The 26,533-nt window shown below is 41.3% G+C and overlaps 1 protein-coding gene across 1 annotated transcript; it reads left to right on the top strand.

The window, feature by feature from the left end:
- Nucleotides 1-21,778: 21,778 nt before the first annotated feature.
- LOC125176534 (olfactory receptor 145) lies at nt 21,779-22,726 on the top strand. The gene has a single exon (XM_047878135.1). The coding sequence runs from the start codon at nt 21,779-21,781 to the stop codon at nt 22,724-22,726; it is 948 nt and encodes a 315-aa protein (XP_047734091.1).
- Nucleotides 22,727-26,533: the final 3,807 nt, after the last annotated feature.

Below are 26,533 nucleotides of genomic sequence, written 5' to 3'. Positions count from 1 at the left end.
AGTTTGAGAAGATGATTTTTTAAAAGGCTGTGTCTGATTTCCAGGCCCATCATTTTATTTTTTTTTTTTAAGTTTTTTTTTTTTAACGTTTATTTATTTTTGAGACTGAGAGAGACAGAGCATGAACGGGGGAGGCTCAGAGAGAGGGAGACACAGAATCTGAAACAGGCACCAGGCTCTGAGCCATGAGCACAGAGCCTGACGCGGGGCTTGAACTCACGAACCGCGAGATCATGACCTGAGCCAAAGTCGGACGCTGAACCGACTGAGCCACTCCCAGCACCCCTCCAGGCCCGTGATTTTAGACACATTTGAAGAGAACATACAGAGCTTCAAAACAGAAGTGAATGGTGAATTTTCCCCACAGGAGTTATGCTCTGTTCTGGCTGCTTCATCTTGGGCACAGGCTGGAGGGCTTAGCCTCTCCGTCTCTGGATGAGAAGTGTCCCTTCCCTACCGTGACTCGGGCCCCAGTGGCGTGTACAGAGCACACCGTCCAAAATGAGCCTTGTTAGGGCGGCATTTTAGGAAAGGTGGAGATTCTACTTCAATGTTTCCGTCCACTCTCCCCATGCAATCTTTCAGTTTATCTCACGTGCCTCGGAGTTTGTCTTCGTTAATCCTAAGGGAGCTGGAGTATTTGTGCCTTCACACTAACCGGTCATTCACTCCGGGCTGCCTTCAAAGGAATGCGCATTCCCAGGTACTTCTGTACTTCCGTGCAGACAAACCAGTGTCCAGCATCCTGAGGCAAGCTCGCTGGGAAAGCGAAGCAGGGACAGGTGTTGGGATGTTACGACAGGCTTACTTGAAGCTGGTGTGCGTAAACATTTGACAAAGGGATCCGAGGGGGATGCATGAAGCACTCTGCCAGTGTGTGGTACCCTTCCCAACTGACAGCCATGTTTTTATGTCACTGCTGTGACATTAGTGAAAAACAACAACAGAACACAGCACATCTGAATTGTCCTTTTCTCGGGAGCATTTCCTCTGTCTGCTGTACTTCTCTAGGTCTCTAGGTTCTACATGTTGCGGGGGGGGTTTGTTTTGTCCGTTGGAATCAATTACTCCCCTTGCAATGGAAGGCAATGGGCCTGTTTTCTGTTAATGGTAGGTATCGTGGTTTCTGCTAACTTTGCTTTTCCCAGACAGAGCTGGAAACACTTGATTCCTTCTCATTTATCCTGGCCCCATTCCAATTCTGACAAAAACTGGAAGTTTTCAATGGACCTCACCCTCCTGGAGCACTTAGATGTCTTCTTGCTGCTCTCAGCTTTCCTGACACTCACGCCGGGATATTGGGAAGCTTATATTTTATCCTTTTATTCTCTCTATTCTTTTGGGCGTCATTTGTAGGTTGCGTTCATCACTAGGCTGATTACCCTGGAAGGGAACAAATGAATCTAAACAGAGAGCAATTTTTGTGGGAAGCAAGAGGAGGGTCTGTTATCCCATTACCAAGATGGTGGCAGAAGGGGTTTATGAGCAGAAACAGAGGTTTAAGAAAGGGCGCCACAGCCTGCCTGCTCTCTTTCTCCCGACCCCCTTCCTCAGATTTCCCATCTGGCTAACTTCCAGTATAGCCAGCAGTGTTCTTAGGTGCAAAGAACTGTATCTGACTGTGGCTAACTTCAGGGAGTTTATTGGAAAGAACCAGGTTTGGGAACCCAGTGGGGTTAGGAGAAGGCAGCCAGCTGGAAACTCGGCCACATCACCCTACTGTCTAGTTGGAACCATGGTGGGAGCTACTGATATCTCTTCCACGGACAACTGAGCACTGCTGGTGGCACCCCTTAATATTGCCACCTTCCAGAGCAGGGAGCTGGTAGGTTATCATCTCTGACTTTAGCATTATGAACTCTAAATTGCTTCAGTAGCATAGACCTGAGCAGGAGCATCTGAATGCCTGAGGTTGGGTTGACAGCACTATTGGGAAGTGTTAACGGTAGGTATCCTGGTTTCTCCCATAGTGTGGAGATTCCGCTAAGACTTACATAAGAGAAGACCCCACCAAATAGGACAGCTAGTTACACACCTTGCTCAAGTTTCTGCCCAAATTTCACTTCCTTATTGAAGAGATTCAGTCTGATTTATCCTGTTATCACAAGCTTTCGTTTCTTTGAAACTTTTTGGCTTGGGATTTTCAGGCGTCACATGCAATGTGGATTCCAGCCCCAAATACATCCAAGTGTGGGCTTGCAGTTAGGATTTCCCAGAGGAGTGTTACTGCTTCATCCACAGCCAATGCTAAGAAGAGCCTGGGACACTTTTTTTCTACTTCACTCACTGGGAAGGAAGGCTGCCTGGACCCAGGCTTTGTCTCCAGTCCCTCGCATATGAACACTTGGTCTCGAAGATTCCCCAGGATACGTATAGGCTCCACCCTTGCCCTGCTTTGTATGGTTCTTGCTTTCCTGTCTCTTCTGTCCACCCAGGAACCTCTTTACTTTCCTGGCAGCTCAGCCATGCACCAAAATTATGCATTTTTCTTTAACCCAGCATGCTCAACTGGGTTATAGCATGCTCCAACTGCTATATGGCCCCAAATGGCTGCCCCATACATAATTTTAGATTTTAAAAATGAATGAATAAATGAGTGATAAGACAGTAAATGAATGAATGAAAGTTGTAATTTATACCGTAGTGACTTGGCCATTGCTTTACATTTGTTGAATCTCAGAAGGGAGTGAAGAAAGCAGTGGGTAAGAGTCTTCCTGCTGAAAGGGGAGAGAATTTTCCTAAAAGTCAGCCGTAGAACATTCAACGTTGAAACTGGAAGGAGATTCTCTGGGTAGAGAGTAGTTATCGGACCACGTGCCATAGGTTCTTCACTGGGGACTCCTCCTTCTCTTGCCCTTGTGTCTTCTGCCTGATGCTGACATCACATAGGTGCTGCCCAATGGGATGCAGGCCTCATAGGGTTGCTACTCCCTATGCTCCCGTGCTCAACACGGGAAAAATGACTGCATGTGGCAAGGCCACAGACTTTCAAATAATACTTCCAAAATGACTTCCCTGCTATTTTCTTTTTTAAAGGCTGGGGAGCACCTGGGCTATATGTATATAGATGTACATATATGTAAACATTCATTGACACTTAAGATTTGTGCCCTTTCTTGTTTCTACATTAAATCTCAATAAAAAAGACACACACATACACACACATGCACACACACACACACAGTTTTGTGGGGCCAGAAAATAAAGGCTAGATAAAACAAAACACAGAACACTTGTGGAGAATATGTCTTATGGGTGTCATTACTCATCTTTAGTACATGCCCCACAGGGGTTACTCTCCTCCCTGTACCTGGAGAAGAAGCCCTCTCTCATCCTCAGCATTGAAGGTCTCACTTGGACATGTGTATGTCTCAAAGTCCAGATAAAGCGGGAGATCGACTTCTCCCTCCTCAGTCTATGTAGGGTCTCAGTGTCAACGTTTGTTTGTGGTTCTACCTCTCCCTTGGGAGACTGACACTGCCAATGCCTTTAACTTGCAGAAGAAATCCTATTACCTAGCAGAGTTCATGTTGTTCTCACAGCAAATGAAGCAGTTTGAGTTTGAGCCAGCTCTGACTGGCCATAAATCCCATATACTTTGCACGGAATGACATTGCTGTACAGTTTTAATTTCTCTGAGAATAAGAGAATTAATTCCTGCCTGGAGCCCACCCAATTTGTAACCACAATGTTGTAATCAGAGTTTCCAATATAAAGTTCTGGATATATGGCAGCACAGCGCATTAGTATTTTTGAGAGAAGGTAGACATGAGTTTGCACCTCTTCTCTCTCTTTTACTAACATGTGAATTTCAGCTAATTATTTCACTTTGTTAAACCCAGCTTAGTTACCTGTAAAAAGAAATAAACATCATTTGGCTGCCATTAAGAATAATGGACACAATTTCTGGAAAGCACTTTGCATAATGCCAGAAACTTCCTCTTTTCCCCTAGCTTTCTTCCTTTCTGAAGGAAATATGAAGTTTCACGTTCTACTTACAATTTATTGAAATTTACTTTTGAAAATCGATATGATGGGTAAGGACCAAAAAAGGAATCTGTTTCCTGACTTAACAGTGAGAAGTGGGTTCTGCTACCCCATTTAACAGATGAAGTAAATGAGGCTTAGAGACTTTAACTTGCTACTTACAGCTAATATGCCAGAAAAATTGTTGAGACATTATTGTATGTTATTTTCCTTACCTTCTCTCTCCCCTAACAGGTACAATTTCACAATTTTCCTGCCCTTCTCCAGCCTGGCTGAAATCTTAAGGCTTACTGTTTGAAGAGTTTGAACCACAGGGCCCCTGGACTCTAGACACTAGGCAAGGGGACCAACCAAACTGAAAAGACAGGGATTAGGTGAAATTCTTGGAGTTAGTCACCAAACTCTCTGAATGTTGGCAGCATCATTATTAAGGCACTTTCCTTCCACCTCTTAAATTAGAAGACCAGGGTCTCCTTTCTGGTGAAACTGCCCAGCCTATGAGGAAAGACCTGTAGATACTGAAGTTGGGGTTCTTACATGAATCACCAAAGAGTGAAGTCTTCCAATTTCCAAGTGTGGCCCAAGCCTGTTGAGTGTCCTATCAACTCAGTTTCAAGAGAATAGTCAAGGATCACTGAGCACTTGAAGAAAGATTATGACATGAATAAAAGGAATTCAGATGAAACAGAGAATGTTTTGCCACAGATGCCTTCCACGGCAGAAGATATGTAGAGGCAGATAGATAGACAGGCAGGGATCTAATGCAGGCAAACACAACTTGTATTGGCCAGTCTCATCATGCTTGTGGTGAGCTGGGGGATTCTTAAATGGGTTGACCACAAAGGCACTCTGCCGGTTACTGAAGTTAATGTTAAAAAACTGATAGGAAGCCCTGGAACAGGAATGCATTCTCAAGGCAGCCCTCTGCTGGAATGGAAAACGAGAGCTGGAACACAATCTATCAGTAATTCTTCAGGTTGCTACTTCTTTGCCTCCTTCCAAATTTTTGATTTTACAGGCACTGTGCCCAAGGGTTTTGTTTGTTTGTTTGTTTGTTTGTTTGTTTGTTTTCTGGCGGGGAGGGGAGGCCCTTGCTGTGTCATAATAGGAAAAGGAACTGCATTCATTCCAGCTAAATGCACTGATTCAGGCTTCCAGTCTGGGAGTTCTCTTTCCCAACAGTTATTGGACCCAGACAGGCCAGCAGTGGCCCATGTCTGGTAACTAACATGCATGTCGGCACCAGCACTCATACAGTTTGATGTTGATATCTACTTCCTGGGGTAGGTGGTATGTTTTAGAGGATTTATTGTTTCAAGCTGAGTTTAGATGCAGGGGAGTGGTACAGGTTGGAAGTGGTGTTGGAGGAAAGAAGTGAATGCAGTGGGAAAGCATTTGGCATTGGTTTTCCCATTGTCATTTCCTAGAAAAAGACATTAGACAAACTGATGCTTTTTCCCACTTAATGGAGAAGAAACAGGCAAGATGAGGTTGAGGCTCTCTCAATGGAAAATTTAAATGATCAAACAGCATCACAAAAAATAGGGGGTCAGGTCTGCCACATCCTAGGGGTTCCACACTCTCTTTTTTTTTAGAGAGAGAGTGTGTAAGTGGGGAAAGAGGCAGAGGGAAAGAGAGAATCTCAAGCAGCTCCATGCTCAGCACGGAGCCTGACACAGGGCTTGATCTCATGACCATGGGATCATGACCTGAGCCGAACACAAGAGTCAGATGCTCAACCTACTGAGCCACCCAGGCGTCCCTCCACATTCTCTTTAATAGAGATTGTGAAGTGGGTGAATAAATCGAGAGCCCAAAACAACACATGGTTTGGATGGAAAAAAAAGTAGAGAAGAAACAGAAGCAACATTTATCCAGCACATATTATGTACCAGGCAACGGTGGGCACTATGTAATCAATAGCTTTGGAGGTGGGGAGTGAAACATTTCAAAACCAATAATTCTCTTGCCTCAGAACTTTAGAGGTTCTAGTCTCTGAAGAAATTACTGTGCCTCAATAATGAGATCTACATGATTGGAAACTTAATTTTTCAAAGTAATAAAAATTAACCTGTAGATAAAATAGCTTGTTTCTAGATTTTGATTGAAAAATCATGGAAGTGGTAATAGTTTAAGCTGAACTGTCTCTCTCTCTCTCTTTTTTTCCCCATGCTTTTTTGGTCTCAAAATGTATTCTTCAGACAAGTGCTTTTCAAACTGTGGACAATTCAAAAGTGGCTCATGACAACAAAGCACTGGTGCAGAACTCTTGGGAAAATGTCAGGGACATCAGCAACAGCAGAAAGCCCACAGCTATGAACTTGATCATCAGATCCCAGGAGTTTACTGGGCAGGGAACAATCTCTTGAGGGAGGGCCTCTGTGGAGGCAGTGGAGGACCTGTGAGCATGTGCTCTGCAGTCGTGTGTGCAAGTGATATGATATTGCCGAGTGTGGGCTTACACAGCTGTCAGGATGGAATCCCAAGATAAGTAGGGTGAGGACACAATGGATTCACACAGCTGGCTCCAAGCAGAGAGTGTTTGCAGTTCCAGGTTTGGGAGTATCTGTGCTAGCAGCAAGAGATGATTCTCTGAATAACATGGCAGGCTAGGGGCCAGGACACTGGTAATTATAGGGAGACCTGAGCTTGAATATGTCCTTGTTGGTAGAGAATGCAGAGATTGGGACTTTACCTGGAATGGTGCCAGTCAGCTGTCTCTCAGTAGGAGGCAGAGCCCTGTGGTTTTATGCTACCCTCTCATGAATGAGGTGTGTGGGGAGAGGGAGTACTGTGGGACCAGGCCACCCATTTAATTGGTGTGGAATTTGGTTTGATTTTTTAAAAAATGCATCGAAGGCCTGCATTTTGTTGTTTGGGGTAGGAATAGGGATCCAAAACTCAGCTAGGACTGCTTCCACTTATAGTATGCTTTGTCCCAGGGATGTTTGGCTCTGAGCCCTGATTTATTTCCCAAAACTGCTCTGCATTTGGTACATGTTTTACCTCCCTGACTCTGGTCTTTTTCCATAACGTTTTAATATCATTGTTAGAGTTTCCTTTTAGACCCAAAGTTCTGGAAAAGCTAGGGGATGCTTGGCAGAAAAGAATATATTAGAAAGATCATCAACTTTGAAATTTGGAGGCAAAAGATCCCCACTGGGGTTTTAAAGTATTTGTACCCCAGTTGTCTTTTCTGTAAAATTAGGAAAATAGTACATTCTTCAGAATTGCAAGAATTTATTAAGATAGGGTATAAAGTGGGTTTCAAACTATACACTGAGGTACAAGTGTCAGCTCTTGCTAAAATGTGGGTTTTGAACTTACTGAGGCTGGATGATGAGGAGCCAGGATATTGAGAATACATCCTCAGAGACAGGAAGACTCTGATTATTTGCTCAGGACTGTATCCCTTCCTTAGTCATATGGCAGAAGCTCTCTCCAAAGGGAGGGAGTGGGGGCAGGTAGTGCAAGGAGGGGGGCCTGAGAAAGTTATTTTTTAGGAGGTATTAAAATTGAAGTGTTTGTTTATGGCAAAACCATTAGGCCAATGTACAGAGATACCACAAACTCAAAGAAAATGGATTATCAATGGCTAAGAATTTGGCTACTAGAGTAATACAATTTGGAATTGCTTGCTGGGTTCTCACTTCTATGAATTCTTAAAAAAAATTTTTTTTAACGTTTATTAATTTTTGAGAGACAGAGACCAAGCATGGGAGGGGGAGGGGCAGAGAGAGGGAGACACAGAATCTAAAGCAGTCTCCAGGCTCTGAGCTGTCAGCACAGAGCCCGACACGGGGCTGGAACCCATGAACTATGAGATCATGACCTGAGCTGAAGTCAGACACTTAACCGATGGAGCCACTCAGGTGCGCTAGCTACTTCTGTGAATTCTAAAAAGTTAGCAACTTCTGTAAAATTCAGTTCCTTCATTTGTAAAATTAGTATAATTTTATACTAAAGTTAGTATAATAACAAATAACAAGTAACAGGATAAGAATCAATTTCATTAAGAATTAAATGAGATAAAGTATATAAACAGTACAATGTCTGGTTTAAATTAAGCATCTAAGACATGTTAATCAGTCAGGGGCACCTGGTGGCTCAGTTGGTTGGGCGTCCAGCTTTGGCATAGGTCATGATCTCGCTGGTCCCAAGGTCTAGCCCCACGTCGGACTCTGTGCTGACAGCTCGGAACCTGGAGCCTGTTTCAGATTCTGTGTCTCGCTCTCTCTCTCTCTGCTCCTCCCCTACTCACACTCTGCCTCTCTCTCTCTCTCAAAAATAAAACATTAAAAAAAATGAAAAAAAAAGAAGTGTTGATCATTCATATTATTGCTATAATTTGAAAAATCTGCTTAAATATTAATGTGTTTCTAGCACATGTCAAAATTAGATTCACTTATTAATGAGAAAACCAGTAGGAAGACAAAGAAGCTGATTCTAAGAGCATGTGAAGTATAGGTGAAGCACACACACACACACACACACACACACATATACAATTTTATACAGGTGCATATAAAATCACATACATGTAGGAAAAGGATGCTAAAATAAGATTGCTGTGTTAGACGTATGGCTAATTAATGTTTTACAGGGCAATAAAACCATATTATCTTTAGGGTTAACTCTTTTATTGAACTATACCAATTGAAATGACATCAATATATGCAAAACTTGCATGTTATAAGGCTAAAGTTATAAGGCTCTAAAAGGCCTGCCCCTTCATCAGTTGTGAATTGTTAGTCAAATACACTGAGATACTCTCTTAGACTGTCAGTTTAGGGTTAAGCAGGTATTCTGGAAAATGCTTAAGCTCAATAACAAAGATCTAATCAATCATCTGTTTATATTCCTCCATGTTTGGGATATACTTTTCTTTAACGTTATTAAAATAATTTTTGGAAGGAACAACCTAGATGGAAGATACTGAGCAGAAATGAGACAACTTATTATGGCAACTCCTCCTCTCCATCAAACCAACCAAGGTCTTCTTGATTTCAGAAATCAGGAAGGTAGGAGGAAAGGGGGCCCAACATCTGGAGCTTTTACTGCCTACAACAGTGATCTCAACCTTGGCTGCATTTTGAAATCGTCCGAGAAACTTTGGAAAATACTGCTGCTGGGGCCCCATTTCAAAACTTCTGACTTAGTTGGTTTGTACTCTGGCCTGAGAATCAGAATTTATACGAAGCTTCAGGTGATTCTGCTATGCAGCCACAGTTGAGAACTTTGGAGCTACAACTTACAACTTTTTCAAATATTCTAAGAGGTGAAAACCAGACTATTAGTTGACCTTGTGAATTTAGTTCACTTCAGAAATAAAATATCCCTTTTCATCTGGGCAATTCCAAAATGTATGCCAGGGTATGAAAGAATAAGGCTGCATGGTCCCAAATCTAGGTAATTTGTGATGCAGTTGATAGAGCCTGGCATTTGGATCAAGGTGACTAGCCGCTGAATCTGTTTTAACTTTTACCAAGTGAGAAGTCAATTTTTTTTTATCTGTAAAATGAAGAATCAAACAAATTCAGGGGTGGTTTAAAGAGGATATAGGATAATATATATGAAAATAATTTTCAAATGTTAATATGCCATTGAAGTGTGAGTTGTCATCCAGGCATTTGGGTTTACCTTTTATTTTCCCCTGAGCTTAAGCTCTTTCGTCCAATATGGCAGGGGCCTCTGTCAATTTAGGGAGAAAGTTATTAATAACTGAAGCAGGGAGCATAAATCGGGGTGAAAGCATTTTTTTTTCATACCTGTGCCACATTTTAGAATCTGAAGTTATCAGCTTTAATGGAGTAAGGGGATAATAGAAAGCTTTTCTTGTTTTATATGACACATCTATAATATCTGCATCGTGGCCAGGCTGTCCTCAGAAAGGTTTCAAAAAGGCTGCTCTAGTTTAATCATATCCTATTCACTTTGTTGAGGGAGGCATCCCCACCCTATGATTATGGGGATGGCTGAGCACACAACACTCAGCAGTGGACAGACAGGGTAACAGAAGGTTAATAGTCACATATACTTACAACCCAGGAGTGCAGGGCACAGCACCTGATGCAGGTCCACAAGGGGTTGCATTCAGGAACAGGGTGAACAACCAAGGGCTGGGGGAGCCAGGCTTTCTAGCATTGAGAGGACTAAGTACCCACTACTTCCAACGTAAGAAGGTAACTGGCTTATTTGAATAGTTTCTCAAACTGACAGGGCACTGAAACTCTGGGATACTCAGGGGTTAGCAGGGAATGTGCTTGGTCCCTCTGATAGGAAGGGTTGTTTGGGTAGGAGACCTCATCAGTGGGACCGGAGTGGAGAGAAGAATGCATAGTTAGGCTATTTGAGGCTCTTCTGGTTTCCCCCAGATGTTGAGATAACACATAATGTTGGGCCTTAATTTTAGGTCTTAGATCACACGCACACATTCACAAAAATCACACGTTTGCATTTATGCTCTAAAGCAAAGCTATGCATATGTATGCGGGTATATATTATGTATGAAAGTAAATGATCAAAAAGAAAGCTACAGCTCTTTGATCATCCATGCTGAATAGCTAGTTTTGTTTTGCATACGGTAACTAACTAATGAGTGACAGGATTTTTTAATCTGACAGAGTTTAGGGCAGGCTGCCCCCAAATATGCCACTTTGGCAAACTGCTTATTTTAAATTCAAGTTATTTAAGAATCAGCCAGTGCAAAATGAACAATCTGACCCTTTTTGTCCCCCTGAAAGCAAGAAATAAATCTCCCATGTGAATGGTACCTTCCCTGTACCAAGAGGTAGAGGGATCCTTACCATCAGAGACAGGGAATTCAGGGCCAAAGAAGCCTATATAAACAAATCTTGTTGCTTTTACTAACTTACTACCCCCACATAAATTCTGTTTAGAGTTTTTTACTAAGTGAAGCCTCAAAACATGAAATTTTCTTTGTCCTCTGAATTTCTCACAGATTTATGTGTTTGTATATGTGTTTTATTTGTTTTTGTTTTTGGTTTTTTGGGGGGGGGGTCTAAATTGTATAAAACCTGCATGTCTTGGTTATTTCTTTGGGTCTCAATTTTATTATTGGGCTCCATGCATACAAAATTAATTTTTTTCCTGTTAAGCTGTCTCATGTCAATTTAATTCTTTGACCAGCCAGAAGACCTTGAGGGGTGGAGGATAATTTTTCCTTCCCCACAAATCACCACTGAGAAGTTGAGTTTCAGCTTAAATAATCAATTTAGCTATGATGTGAGGCTGGATGGAGAGGTCATACAAGAATAAGAAGATTGTGTTAATTTTGGTTGTTAATTTTTTATTTTGCCTTCATTAAAGAACATAGGAGAAGAACATTTTAGGGAGAAGACAATTTCACACGGCTGAGCTTTTGATGTGTATTCAAGACATTCAGGTGGGGATGTTTGATAATCTGTTGACAGTGCAGGACATAAGTATAAACTAGACAAATACATTTGGCAGCTATCAATTGTATAGAACGTATGTATGGAGTGACTGCATGTTTATCTCCAGAGCTGCCTAGGGCAAGGTACTGACCATTAGCCGATCCGATGGAATGCGTTTACTAAAGATAAATGGTATTTTATAACCACGTCTCTGAACTGCTTTGGGGTAGGATGCAACAACTTGGAAACATTATCTAGTAATAATAATTGGATTATAATAGTTCAAGAATAATAATAATTGCATCAGGTTTCAGCAGAGCCTGGGAGTTTCAACAGTTCAGGCTGGTCACATAGGTCTACTATATCTACAAGACCAGCTCATTTTAAGAGTAGCAGACTTTGGACTTCTTGGTATCAAGAAGTTTCTCATATATGTTGGTGGTGGTTCGAGACCTGAAGACAAAGTGCATGTTGTGCAACCCAGTGGTGGGAGGGCAAAGAGGCCTGTGCCAGACAGAAATATCTGGACACCTTTCATTGTATACCCTTCTGATATTGCTGTACGTTACTTGAGATAAAGCTGTTATTAGTATATAAAAGGTTTGAAGCTTGTGAGCCCTTTTAGCAGTTGAATACTTAAGGCAATTAACAGATGATTAACCATCAATAGATGTTATTTAAATTGTAGGATAAGAGAGAGGACGTTGGAAATTTCAAGTACTTCAACATTTAATGACAGGCAGGGAAGAAGACATCTGGTATACTGTATATATAACATCATGAGGTAAATAAGGCAGGGTTTTTTTGGTTTTGTTTTGTTTTTGTTTTTGCTGTTGTTGTTAATAAGGCAGGTTTTGATATTCATGTGTACAAAAGAAGAAATCCCAGAATGAGAGACATTTTTAGGTTTCCAAGGCCACACAACAGATCTTTAGACTCCTAAATCTGGCCCTTTCAACTACATCACATTGCTTCTTGATTAAAACTAGTCTTTAGAAACATTCTCTAGAGAAACCTTTGAAAAGTGCAAAAAAAAAAAAATCCTTACAGAGGTTTTGTGGCTTTCCCTGACCAGATGTTAAAAAATAGAATCTTCACCATGTTACAATTAGGATTTCTGAGACATCTCTGTCCAACAAGGAAAGAAGTCTGTTGCTTCCTATATTAGTGAATCTTCATTTATAGGATTTTTTTAAAATCAATTGAGACATTCCCATTAATGGCTAGAATAATCTCCCCTCCCTCAAACTGCCTTTAAATAAGGCCATATTATCTCCTTGTATTTGCGCCCCCCCCCCAGCACAATATTGGAACATGGTGTGTCCATAACATACCTTGGAATCATATATTTTACACTGCTAGTGTTAGTGTAATTTGCTTTTTATAGCACATATATTGCTGAGTTAAATGTCACTTAAAAATGGATTCCTATTTTAAGAGCCACAAACTGTGGGCTATGATGAAACTGAGCTCCGGGCAGCTCCTAATTTGGGAAGGCTTTGTAGCTCTTTCTGTCACTGGGTAACTTTCCTTTGCCAGTCCTCAAAATGCTGGTAGCCTTCTTCTATTCTGTAAATATCTTAATCCTGGAGGTCACACCCAATAAGCACACATCACCAGGCATGACTGTCAATTCAGTGTCAACATTAGTATATTTAAAATGTCAAACATATTTACAGTGAAACCAGTTACATATAATCTACATTATTTATTTACCATTTAGAAAAAGGTTTACAAAACTATTTATATAGGAAACTTCTAGCAAATTCCTTCAGTATTTGAAAAATAAATATATCCCTGAATTTATCACTTTGCACATCTGGGCTTTTATGGAACCATATGTATATTTCCTTCTACTGAACTTAGTAAATATTAATGAACAATATGTGTGTTCATCATTGTGTTCCATACTGGGTGTGTAAATTAAATAGTATTTCAACATATGATTGTGTTTTGCAGTAGCTTGTGATACAATTGGGGCTGGGCTGGGGAAATTGACTCCTGAAGCAGTGGATGAAAGGCAGAATTTGATCAAGTAGGTAAGAAGAGAAATAGAAGAATAAGGGCCCTGTGATACTTCATTAATTCAAAATTTATATTGACCGCTGACCAACGCAGGAGTTAGGCACCAACTCCCGGGAAGTCAAAAATTTGTGTATAACTTTTGAGTCTCCCAAACTTAACTACTCATAGCCTACTGCGACCAGAAGCCTTTATGGATAACACAAGCAGTTGATTAACACATATTTTGTATGTTATATGTACTACATACTGTATTCTTATAATAAAGTAGGCTAGAGAAAAGAAAATGTTATTAAGAAAATCATAAGGAAAAGAAAGTACATTTATAGTCCTGTGGTGTATTTATTGAAAAAAAATCTGCATAAAAGTGGACCCATGCAGTTCAAACCTGTGTTGTTCACAGGTGAACTGTACTTATTAAACATATGATAGTTAATCCTCAGAACAGTCCTCTATGTTAGGTGTTAATATCTCTGTTTATACATGGGGTCACTGAGATATAAACATCATAAAGCTTACTTGGCCAGTGAGTGAGGTGATCAGAACCCAGGTCATTTGACTACAAAGCCTGCTTGGGGCCACCACATTTGTCTTCACCGACACATTTACTAATGACTTCTTCCTCACTTGTGTTGAAAGGTTCTGTCCTTTACCCTTGACTTGTGGTTTCTGTGATCCTCTATTTCCATGATTTCCCAATACAAGTCTTGATTTTCTATCAAGCTCTGATCTCACAGTGACAGCTGTTTACTGACCATCCCTCTTAGATGTACGTCCAGCAATTGACATTCAGGTCTAAATTCTAGCTCTTTATTTTCCCTCTTTACTTCCCTTTTCTGTGTCCTGGAATTGAAATCTTAGTCACATTCGATACTTGAACTTTCATCTATTCTCACCATCGTGATCATTAATCTAGCAAATCCTGCTAATTCCTCCATCACTACAAATGCCTGGAGGCTCAAAGAGACGGGGCTGTCCTAACTACAAGATAAGTAAGTTTGATTCCTTTGATTCAAGGAAATGTTCTTGTGCAAACTAGGATAATAACACCTATTCACAGAATTTTTGTAAAAACTAACTGTGTAAAGCACTTAGCATAGTTCCTGGCACATAGTGAGCATTTTAAAAATGTAAAATATTAATACTAGCATTAATGTTCTTGAATCCATTGAATGATTATTTTAAGCATGACAATCTGTACTTTGGGAGGATTATTCATTTACCTATAAATGACATAGTGTATGTAAAACTACTAGCTTGGTACATAGCGTTCATTATGTGTTAATTACCACCCCCCCCCCCTTCTCCCATATAGACCTCCAAGGTCTAGGATTCTACGTGAAATATGTGTATTATTTATGTAGAGATTTGTATGTTAAGTAGGTGAAAATGCTTGCTGAAAGTAAATTGAGATTAAATACGTACAGAACCATGTAACTCTTGATATTTGCTTAGAAGTTAACTGTGGCTATTTCAAACCAAGATCTTTGTTTGAGCCGCCATCTTTTCTTTTCTGTGAGGTTCTGTATCTCTTCTTATGAAAGTGTTACTTGTGCTTGGCCTCCTCTGGTGTGTGATGGTCAATGCACTTGGGACCAGCTTTGTGCCACCAGAAGTCTGTGGGTTAATGCATGTGCGTGAGAGACATTGTATTGCATTTACAGGTACCATGCATAGAATGATACAAATAGACTATAATGGGGAAAAAAAGACGGAAAAAATAGAAATAAATAAAGAAAGAAGCACTATATAGAGATGCAAGTTTTGGAAAGAGGGCAACTTCGCAACAAAAGAATACAGTTAAGAATAGTTCTTCCTACACTGCTTCCTGCTTGGGCTTCATCTGCTCTTCAAGGAACATGACTTTAGTGAAGCCCCAGTTGAGAAGATTTTGAGATGTAGTTCCCATGGCAACAAGCTCCGAGGTGACATAAATCCAAAGGAACTTTTCTTGGTTGTTCTATCATCCAAACAAGAATCTTCTCAGGCTTCTAGAGAAAAGTCAGTTTTTAATGAAGCTTGGGTCTTCTTTGCTGTCTGTGCTCCATGGAGCCCTTTTCCTGTGGGTCTTATTTCAGGTTTGTGATGATGATTTATTTTCTTTAATTGTGAGTTGACTAGAGAAGGAATGAGAGCAGGGACTGGGATTTATTGTAATCACCACAGCAGTGGCAAATTTCTAAGTATAAGATTTGTGCTTAAGGTCTTAAGTGATTTAAACATATATCCCTCGTGTGAAGGATAGGCAAGCACTGGGAATGCACAAAAGTCACCCAACATTCACACACAAAAGACATACACACATACACAGGACTGATACAGGGGTTGTAATTAGCTTGCCAAGTGGAGAACAGACAGGTGCCAAAGCAATTCTTCTTTTTTTTTAATTTTTTAAAATGTTTATTTTTGAGAGAGAGAGAGAGAGAGAGAGAGAGAGAGAGAGAGAGAGAGAGAGACAGAGTGTGAGAGGGGGAGGGGCAGAGAGCAAGGGAGACACAGAATCTGAATCAGGCTCCAGGCTCTGAGCTGTCAGCACAGAGCCCGACGTGGGGCTTAAACTCACGAACCATGAGATCGTGACCTGAGCTGAAGACAGATGACCAATCGACTGAGCCACCCAGGCACCCCAGCAATTCTGATTATAAACCCAGTACAAGGTGACTCCCCACCAAAATGCACTTCTCATCAATTGAGTGCTGTTTCAAAATTCATAAGTAGAGATCTCTCTCTCTCTCTCTCTCTTTTTTTTTTTTTTTTTTGGTTATAGATTTTGTCTTTGTAAAAAAAAATATGCCTGGAAGAGGGTGTGGAATGGATGATCCCCAACAAGTCCTTAGCGGACTGTGTTGATGAATTTGTGAGCTCTTTCCTGAGAACTGCTTTTGACAATTGAAGGTAGAGCATGCATTAGGACTGTGAGTTGTTTGGGGAAGGGGAATTTTTACTGAGACTAGAAATGGGCACAAAAAGGAAAGATCAGAGGCTGTGAATGAAACCTCACCTGACCTCATAATTTGGCCTCTGTGGTGTGGTAGAGTGTGGTTCTAAGAAAAATAGGGCATCCATGGTGGGACAGGAAGCAGGGACAGGTGGAATACTCAAGGATCCTGATCCTGTCTGTGATTAAGTTACATTGGAGAGTTGGGCCTTAAACTTCTGAAGAAATAAAACACTTTTTCAGCTTTCTCTTATTTCTGTCAATCAGCTCTCCTCACTTCCTCCCTATATTAGCCTCTCTTTTGCCCTTACAGGCTCATCTGGCTCTTAGCAGGCTTTCTTTCTCTCTCATTCCCTCCCTAAATTATATATATTTTATGTAAGTTTTCTTTTCTTTTTTTTTGCCTTTATTATTATTTTTTAATATGAAATTTATTGTCAAATTGGTTTCCATACAACACCCAGTGCTCTTTCCAATGAGGTGCCTTCCTCAATGCCCATCACCCATCCTCCCCCCCATAACCCCCATCAACCCTCAGTTTGTTCTCAGTTTTTAAGAGTCTCTTATGCTTTGGCTCCCTCCCTCTCTAGCCTTTTTTTTTCCCTTCCCCTCCCCTCATGGTCTTCTGTTAAGTTTCTCAGGATCCACATAAGAGTGAAAACATATGGTATCTCTCTTTCTCTGTATGACTTACTTTACTTAGCATAACACTCTCCAATTCCATCCACGTTGCTACAAAAGGCCATATTTCATTCTTTCTCATTGCCACATAGTATTCCATTGTGTATATAAACCACAATTTCTTTATCCATTCATCAGTTGATGGACATGTAGGCTCTTTCCATAATTTGGCTATTGTTGAGAGTGCTGCTGTAAACATTGGGGTACAAGTGCCCCTATGCATCAGCACCCCTGTATCCCTTGGGTAAATTCCTAGCAGTGCTATTGCTGGGTCATAGGGTAGGTCTATTTTTAATTTTTTGAGGAACCTCCACACTGTTTTCCAGAGTGGCTGCACCAGTTTGCATTTCCAACAGTTTAAGAGGGTTCCCGTTTCTCCACATCCTCGCCAGCATCTATAGTCTCCTGATTTGTTCCTTTTAGCCACTCTGACTGGCATGAGGTGGTATCTGAGTGTTGTTTTGATTTGTATTTGCCTGATGAGGAGCAACGTTGAGCAACTCTTCATGTGCCTGTTGGCCATCTGGATGTCTTCTTTAGAGAAGTGTCTATTCATGTTTTCTGCCCATTTCTTCACTGGATTACTTGTTTTTTGGGTGTGGAGTTTGGTGACTTCTTTATAGATTTTGGATACTAGCCCTTTGTCCGATATGCCAAATATCTTTTCCCATTCCGTTGGTTGCCTTTTAGTTTTGTTGATTGTTGCAGTGCAGAAGCTTTTTATCTTCATGAGGTCCAATAGTTCATTTTTGCTTTTAATTCCCTTGCTTTTGGAGATGTGTCAAGTAAGAAATTGCTGTGGCTGAGGTCAGAGAGGTTTTTCCCTGCTTTCTCCTCTAGGGTTTTGATGGTTTCCTGTCTCACATTCAGGTCCTTTATCCATTTTGAGTTTATTTTTGTGAATGGTGTAAGAAAGTGGTCTAGTTTCATTCTTCTGCATGTTGCTGTCCAGTTCTCCCAGCACCATTTGTTAAAGAGACTGTCTTTTTTCCATTGGATATTCTTTCCTGCTTTGTCAAAGATTAGTTGGCCATACTTTTGTGGGTCTAATTCTGGGGTTTCTATAAACATTTATCAAGGTTTTTCCTTGTGTCAGCCTCTTTGCTAGGCTCTTATGATTTAATTTATCCCTCACCACAGTCTTATGGATTATTATCATTATTCCCATTTCACAGATGAGGAAGGGTGAAAATCTGAGATGAAAAAATGTTTTCTGAGCTGCTGCAAGCCAGGTCTGACATTTGGTTCTAAAGATACAAACATGAATAAACTTAGTTCTTACCTGTCCCGGCTCAGGGAGGTATATGGATGGTCACAAAGACAGCAAGATGTCAGGAGGAGCTTCAATGGATCTAAGTCAAGATACTAGGACTTTCTGGCTAATGTCCATTAGGGTATGAGCTGGTAATGATTTGAGATCCTGTTCCTTCTAGTATTTTGGCATTTTGTTAGGGCATACTCAAGAAATAAAAATTCTCTGATATGTGGATTTTTTGGTACTTGATAAATTTAGTGATTCATATTTATTTCCCTGACCTGGAATCAAACAGGTTTGGGTGAGGCTGCTTCCTCCCAGGTGGAGTAAGGAACATTTTGGTCAAACTTGCTCCAAATACTGTTTTGGGAGCACTTCAGCTGAGAAAAGCCGTGCTGGGGACAAGGACTTATATGGAGGTAGCTTATTTCTGGAAGTGATCTAAGGGAAGAGGAAGAGTGAAGCAGGGAAGGATGGAAAGCCAGTCCAAGGCAGGCCATTACGGTGTTTGCCTCAATGGGAAATTCACAACCCATCTCTCTGAGGCCCCGTTGAGAATCCATGAGGAATGGAGCACTAGAGACACAGAAGAGCAGAGCATTTATCCACTGACTCCCAGGGGTGTTAACTCCTTCACACCTGCAGGTTTGCACATGCACCAGAGCGGCTGGGGGGATTCCAGCAGACAGTCTGTGTGGTGGCAGAGATATCTGCCAAAGCAGTCCAAAGTGGTGCAGCTGGTGAACTGTGCTTCTTGACTACAACTGCGTGCAGCCAGCTGCCACAGCAACAGCAGAAGCCAAAAAGATGGGCTGAAACGAGGCAGAAACAATGTCCAACACAGACAGCCTGGTGATGGGACAGGGCCTTGCAAAATTGTTCAGAGCAGAGGGTAGATGATACCACAGCTATAAGGCAGGGGCCACATTATGTGATTTTTACTGTGCCAAAAAGTTTAGAAAGGCCTTTTGCTCCATTTAACTCTTTTTCGAAAGTCCATACTTTGTCCTTTGTCTTACTGTTGTCCTTGGAGTTAAAGCATCCTGTCTGAATTACAAGATAGAACATTGCCTGGGGGGACTGCTGTATTAAGCCACTGATGTCTGATAGTAGCCTGTTAGACTAATTGGTCTTCCTCAGCACATGTGATCATGTCATTCCCCTGATCATGCCATTCTTCTGTTCAAAATGTTCCATGGATTCACACTGCATACACATTTCTTGACATGGCATTTAAGTCTCTCCCTACTATAACCCTGGGGTGCTGTTCTAAGTTTGATGTCCAATTATGCCCTTTCCTTGTGCTCTGCATTGTACTCAGCCAAGTCAAAGAGCAGGTGGGCTTCTTTTAGAAAGGCTGGAAAACCCCTCCAACTGGAGAAGTTAGAGATTCAAGTTTGATTCCAGACTCCACCACCAACCAGCTGTGTGACTAGCTGGACCTCAGTTTTCCTGTCTGGGTGATGTAGGGTTGGAGGGCTAGATCAGTGAATCCCAAACCTGGCTAAACACCCCAATCACCAGGGACAGATTTAGAGGTAAAAACAGATCATGAAGTTCCACTTCTGGGATTTGAATTTATTATGTTTGCATTGGAGCAGCAGTAAATGCACTTTTAATATGCATAGGCTCATCTAACTCAACTGTTAGGACTAGATGGTTTTTAATATTGCTTCAAATCTGAGACCCCAAAAGTGTGAATTAGCTGTCACTGGGCTCAAGCAAGACACTGAGATACTGAGGCACAGTGGGATAACTTCTGTCATGAGGGAGAGTTAGAAAAAGAGCAAAGTAAGCAAAATAGGGACATAAACGTTGGTGGTTTGGTAGGAAGAAGGGAGTTCAAGCTACGAGGTCATCAGAGTCAGTATGAGCTCACTGGGAGCCTCCTGAAAGAGAGCTGACAGGGTAGAGGGCAGGGACCATCAAAAATTCCAACAATTTAGCAATTTTGGAAAAAATAGTTCTTAACTGATGGGGATTTTTCTTTACTGCTAAACTCCAATTCCAAGGGATTACAAGGAAAGTCTGTTTCTCCCTGAACTAGATATTATGGGATTTCTGTGATAAACTGAAATTTAAGTGGTGTATGGAATACCCTTCTCTGAACTTGAATAGCATTTTACTTTTACCTTTTCTGTATTTTATCATATCTTTTTCAGCATACTAAGTTCAGTGTATTCTGTCTTATCTTTTCCAAGAGATTGTCAGACCCTTGAAGGCAAGAACCCTGTTTACATATTTTATTATCTCCCATAGGCAGATGTTAAACACAATTACTAAGAACACCAGATTTGGAGTAAGATGGACCTAGATTTAATACGGCCTTTTTAATTTAACATCTGGTGAATTACTGCACCTCTAAAACAGGAGTGATTAAACCCAGTTCATAGGATTTGGGGGAGAATTAAAAGGAAGTATTGTTTGTGAAATGATTTTGGATCCTGGACTGCTGGGGTCGGTACAGAAGTGCTAGGAATGTTTGGTATATATAATAAGTTCTCAATAAATGGTAAGTGATTATTTTTGCACAATGCTTTGCATTTTACTGAGTAGATGTTAATTGGATAAATGAATAATTTTTCTAAAAGCTCATTCAAATATTATCAAGGGTACAAGCAAATATTCATTTTTTTAAAAAGTTAGTTTCCAGGGCTGTGATCCCGGGGGATCCTCTGACTTTCTACTTCTAATCAGGTCCCCAGATCTCTAAACCTAGAAAAACACTGCTCAGTCTCCTGTCACCAGCTGGCACTGATTATAGGTAAGAATCCTGTCTCCCTTCTACAAACTGGAAAATAGCCTTGGGGCAAAGCCTCCATGAAATATCACCTTCTTTAGCTCAGAACAAATTCTAAGGCCATCCAAATTCTGATCCTTCAAACAGGACAGGAGCTAAAATGGTCTGTGCTTTGTTCCTTTATCTGTGTTAGCATTATAGCCATTTATCTGTCTGAACGATTGAGGATAAGAACGGGACTGAAAGGCACAATTGAGGCTCTGGGCTGAAGAAGGGTGAGTGACTGAATCTGGGCTGAACTTTTCCTAAGTCCCCAACCTCAGGTAGTAAAGGCTTTGGGGAAGACCCTCTCCCATGGGTGACCATGGAGTGGAAACTCCAGGCACAGTGGGCTGGCTCCCACCTCTTAAGCGGACTCTCCTCAGGTATTGGCCCGAGGTTTTATAATCCTGAGCATAAGCTGGAGTTGGAAGGACACAATAAATAGACCAAAGGCCCAGAAGACTCCTGAGCTCATCCTTGAGACCCTTCTTCGCAGCAGCATCTGCCCTCACCATGGAGAAAGGTCCATCCTCCAGAGGGTACTCTAGTGGCAGACTCCTTAGGGGGCTGTGAGAACAGACACATAGGCATCCTGAAAGGCCTTTTTGCAAGTCCAAAATCTCTTTGTGTGGATCAGGTTTTCAAGAATGGGAGGAAGAAGGGGCCTCTGTCTCTGTCTCCCTTTCTAAGTGACTTTTTCCTCTTGTTTCCACAGAATGCCTTTAATGAGAATGGCAGCTGAGAACTCCTCTGTGACAGAATTTATCCTTGCAGGCTTAACCAACCAGCCCGGACTCCGGATGCCCCTCTTCTTCCTGTTTCTAGGTTTCTATGTGGTCACTGTGATGGGGAACCTGGGTCTGATAACCCTGATTGGGCTGAATTCTCACCTGCACACCCCCATGTACTTCTTCCTCTTCAACTTGTCCTTCATAGATTTTTGCTATTCCACTGTTATCACTCCCAAGATGCTGATGAGTTTTGTCTCAAAGAAGAACATCATCACCTACGCAGGGTGTATGACTCAGCTCTTCTTTTTTCTTTTCTTTGTTGTCTCTGAGTCCTTCATCCTGTCAGCAATGGCATATGACCGCTACATCGCCATCTGTAACCCACTGGTGTACACAGCCACCATGTCTCCTCAGGTCTGCTCGCTTCTTCTGTTGGGTGTCTATGTGATGGGGTTTTCTGGGGCCATGGCCCACACGGCATGCATGGTGAGACTGACCTTCTGTGCCAACAATCTGGTTGACCACTACATGTGTGACATCCTTCCCCTTCTTGAGCGCTCTTGTACCAGCACCTATGTAAATGAGCTGGTAGTTTTCGTTGTCGTGGGCATTGATATTGGCGTGCCCACAGTTACCATCTTCATTTCTTATGCCCTCATCCTCACCAGCATTCTCCATATTCGTTCCACTGAGGGCAGGTCCAAAGCCTTCAGCACATGCAGCTCTCACATAATTGCTGTTTCTCTTTTCTTTGGGTCAGGGGCATTTATGTACCTCAAACCATCCTCTCTTTTACCTATGAATCAGGGGAAAGTGTCCTCCTTGTTCTATACCACCGTTGTGCCCATGCTCAACCCGCTAATCTATAGCTTAAGAAATAAAGACGTCAAAGTTGCTCTGAAGAAATCATTGAGCAAAAAGACATTCTCTTGAGAAAGGGACAATACTTAGGAAAGCATTGTTTTTTTTCTCTTTCCTTATATGATTCAGGTTCCATTGGTTACATAGAGGAAATTTTAAATCTTTCTCGAAGTTTATCCTCCCCATTTTATTTATCCTTAAAGCTATAAGGTACTCAATATTTAGAGGATCTTAAGAATCGCTTAATTCAGTTCGCTTATATTTCTGAGGATAGGTCCAGGTTTATGTACCTTCTCCAAGGTCATTCAGTTACTCAGCAGCAGAACTGTGACTAGGATGTAGGCTCTTGATTTCTAATTCTAGTGGCCTTCCACTATGGCTCACTTTCTTCCTCCATCAGCCCTGGAAGATTTCATTTCAAATGTGAACTGATCTAGGATGTTAAGATCCAGTTCTATCTACAGAAATTTCATGCAACTTTTCAAGGGCTAATTTTAAATACCACATTTTTGCAGAGAAGGTAGGAGGTACAAAACTTTGTTGAGATGGTCTTGGCTAAATGACCAAATTCTTCAAGAATTTTGCAGAGTACATGGTGGGGAGTATGCTAGGACCCAGAGAGCAGCAAGCATGGTAACTCCTCAGACAGTAGTGTGGAGCTTCAGGGACTTGGACTTGAAAGGATTTGGTCATGCTGGTTGGAAGACCTTATAGAAAGTATCAAAGTTATGAAGTACAGATTTGAGGAATTTTTCCCACACAACCATTTCCTTGTTTTCAAATTGTGCTTTTAACACTTGGGTGGAGAAGTCTGAAGCTCAGGGTGGTCAGCTAAAAATCTGGAGAATATTTCAGAACCATAGAGAAGACTTTGTGTTACAAGCCAGTAATTAGGTTAGCACCACACAGCTGCCGGTCAGCAGAAGAAATGATGACTGACTGTTATGGTAATGTATATGACAGAGACTACGTGAGGTATTCTCTCTGTGCCTCTCTAGATCAACTTTCTGCCTCTGTGTACCTTGCTCCAAGTCCTGGGAGGCATTCCCTAATGGATCTTGTCAATGGGCTCCATGGCCATCTGGTTTCTGGTTGGGTTAAGCCAATGGCGGCATCAGCAGAGAAAACCAGAGAAAAAGAGGAGCATGATACTGTGATATTTATTTCCCTGACTTTCTTCCAGGGGGCTATAGTCACTGAATGCCTATTTCCTCTTTTGTCTCTTCATTCAAAGGGGTGGTAGTGTTGCTTCTACTAGCCTCTACCATCCTTTTGGGGTTTCTCTCAACCACTCTTTTGCCTGTACCCATGCAAATAGTGCCCTTGTTATGTTTTTCAATTACTTTGTTTCAGGGGATCATCTGTTTTCTGCTGGGACTCTGATTGACACACCTTCCAGCAAAGGGTGAAAGGATTATACAGTTTAGGTTTGCAAATCCACAGCCTAATGGTACTGTGTAAAGGGAGGTAGAGTTGCTTTTTGGTTTAAAAGGAAAATGTAAGTAGTAAATATCTCTTTGAGAAGCAACAATACGTGAAATGCTCTGAAAATACTTTTGATTTATGAGATTCTTTTTAGGAAAATTCTCTTCTATTTGTAAAAATGAAGTCTGGATGGATATAGAGTTGTATCATTAAGGAAGGTACAGATCACTAAGAGTGAGTTCAAAAGAATGACTGTGGTAGAATCAGGGAACTGTGTTTAGATGGCATGGAACAGAGAACCATCACAGAATTGGAATGACTGGGACAGGGGAGACGAGAAGAACAGCATAAAGTCTCCGAAAAAGCAGACTAAGGAGTTGGGGGGTAGAATAAAATCTGAACCCTCACTTTTACTCAGCAGTTCTGTGACCTCACACGAGTTAGTTGATGTCTCTTTCTTTAAAAAAAATTTTTTTTAACGTTTATTCATTTTTGAGAGACAGAGGCAGAGCATGAGCAGGGAAGGGGCAGAGAGAGGGAGACACAGAATCCAAGGCAGGCTCCAGGCTCCGAGCTGTCAGCACAGAGCCCGACACGGGGCTCGAACTCACAAACTGCAAAATCATGACCTGAGCCGAAGTCAGTCGCTCAACGGAGTGAGCCACCCAGGCGCCCCTGATGTCTCTTCCTTTTTAAAACAGTTTCCGCAGGATTGTTAAGAGAATTAATTATTTCTTTCTCCATTTCTCTATTCTTTCCACATCCCATTTACAATATGTATTTATTTGTATGTTGACTGGGCAGTACATATTCATGGTATTTATAATTATTACCAAAAAATGATCAGTGAAAGGAAGTCTCCCTTTACTCTACTTTTCTTGTCCTTCTGTATCCTCCCCAGGGTCTGTCACTGTTGCTTGTTGGTTGTATGTTTTAAGAGAGTCTTTCTATGCACAGTGCCTGTGTTAGCCAAGATGCAACAGGGAGTTACTCAGATCAGAGGGCTGAAAGCTATCAGCAGAAGGGAGGAGGGGGAAGGGACAAAAGCAGGGAAGGAATATGCTTTGTTTTGCAGAACTAGCAGTTCCTGACAAGGAAAGGCCAGGCTAGGTGTTTCCCCTGGTAGCCCCTTGCCTGGGCCACTCTGAGCTGGTCTGGAGCTGAGGACCTGTGCGGGAGCCCCCAAGTTGTCCTGAAGTTACCTTTAACTCATTATAATACTAAGATCTCCTCTTATGGGCAGTTTTCCACCCTATTTTAAACATACAATGTATTCATTAGCATGTTGACACGCCAGACATGTGCAGTTGAACCAAAGAGCCCAAGTAATAGAGATTATATTAAGTTCCTTATTGTATATGCAAGCTACCTGCCCCTAATATACTGAATAAAAGCTTCCTGTACTAGCCCCACAGGGAGACAGTGCTTTGAGACCTATCTTCCTCTCTCCTTACTTGTGACAAGTAGTACAAAGCTCTTTGCTTTCAGCCCTTTCTTGAGTTTTGTTCAATTCAGTGCACACCAAGTGGCAAGCCTCTTGAGTTCAGTTACACCTGCACATACATACACACAATCTTTTCCTTGTTTTCAAAGTCTATGAGCAGTTCCTTTAAAATGTAACTACCAATGAAAAGGGGGAGAAGGGGCTGTTATTAGATAAATAAATGAATAAAAAAGCAGAAAAGGAATATATGAAGGGTTGTGGGTACCCAAAAAGAGGCAGAGAGAAAAGCATAATGTGAAAGCAAGGGAATGTCAGCTCTGGTTATGTAAGTGTGTGCCCCAAGACACAGCTCACAGAATTTGGTTTTTCTGTTCTCTTTCTTCCAACTTGATTTTTATGATTGCAAAATTCTAATATATGGGGGTATATCTCATTAACAGCTTTCTACTACTGTATATTATTTTGTTTTTCCAAATTACCAATAATGCTTAGCATACTTATTCAATGACTCTTTGAGTTTTCCCTAATGAGGATACATATTTTAGATTGGGAATTACTGAATGACATGAGATTTTGAATATTATTTCAAAACTCCTTCTTGAAAGTTTATCGCAATTCACACTCTTACTAGCAGTATGAACAAACTCAGACTGTCTACTCTTGGCCAGATTCTGTGCTAGTAAGGGTGCCACTCATAAAAACTGATTACCTTTAATTTTGATAGTGCTGGGGTTGTGTTACTGTCTTCTCCTTTTATTTCTGTCTACTTCATAAACTACTTGTGGTGTCTGAATGGATAAGGAAAAGAAAAGAAAGAAAAGAAAAGAAAAGAAAAGAAAAGAAAAGAAAAGAAAAGAAAAGGAAGAAAAGAAGGAGCAGAATTGAGACTGCTTTCTTCTTTTTTTTTTTTTCCCTTATATACTCCCTATAGGGGAGGGAAATAATTTTCCCTCTACCCTTCTAGATTCTTGGCTGACTCCCCTGTGAGAAAAGACTGATTAACAGGAGAA

Source organism: Prionailurus viverrinus, chromosome D1 (assembly GCF_022837055.1).
Source record: "Prionailurus viverrinus isolate Anna chromosome D1, UM_Priviv_1.0, whole genome shotgun sequence".
In the NCBI taxonomy this organism is placed as follows: domain Eukaryota; kingdom Metazoa; phylum Chordata; class Mammalia; order Carnivora; family Felidae; genus Prionailurus; species Prionailurus viverrinus.
The sequence above is the reverse complement of the archived record's forward strand: the minus strand, read 5'-3'. Positions and strand labels throughout refer to the sequence as shown.

Bases quoted from the DNA above. Each gene is read 5' to 3' on its own strand.
- LOC125176534 (XM_047878135.1), top strand. From the start codon at position 21,779: ATGCCTTTAATGAGAATGGCAGCTGAGAACTCCTCTGTGACAGAATTT.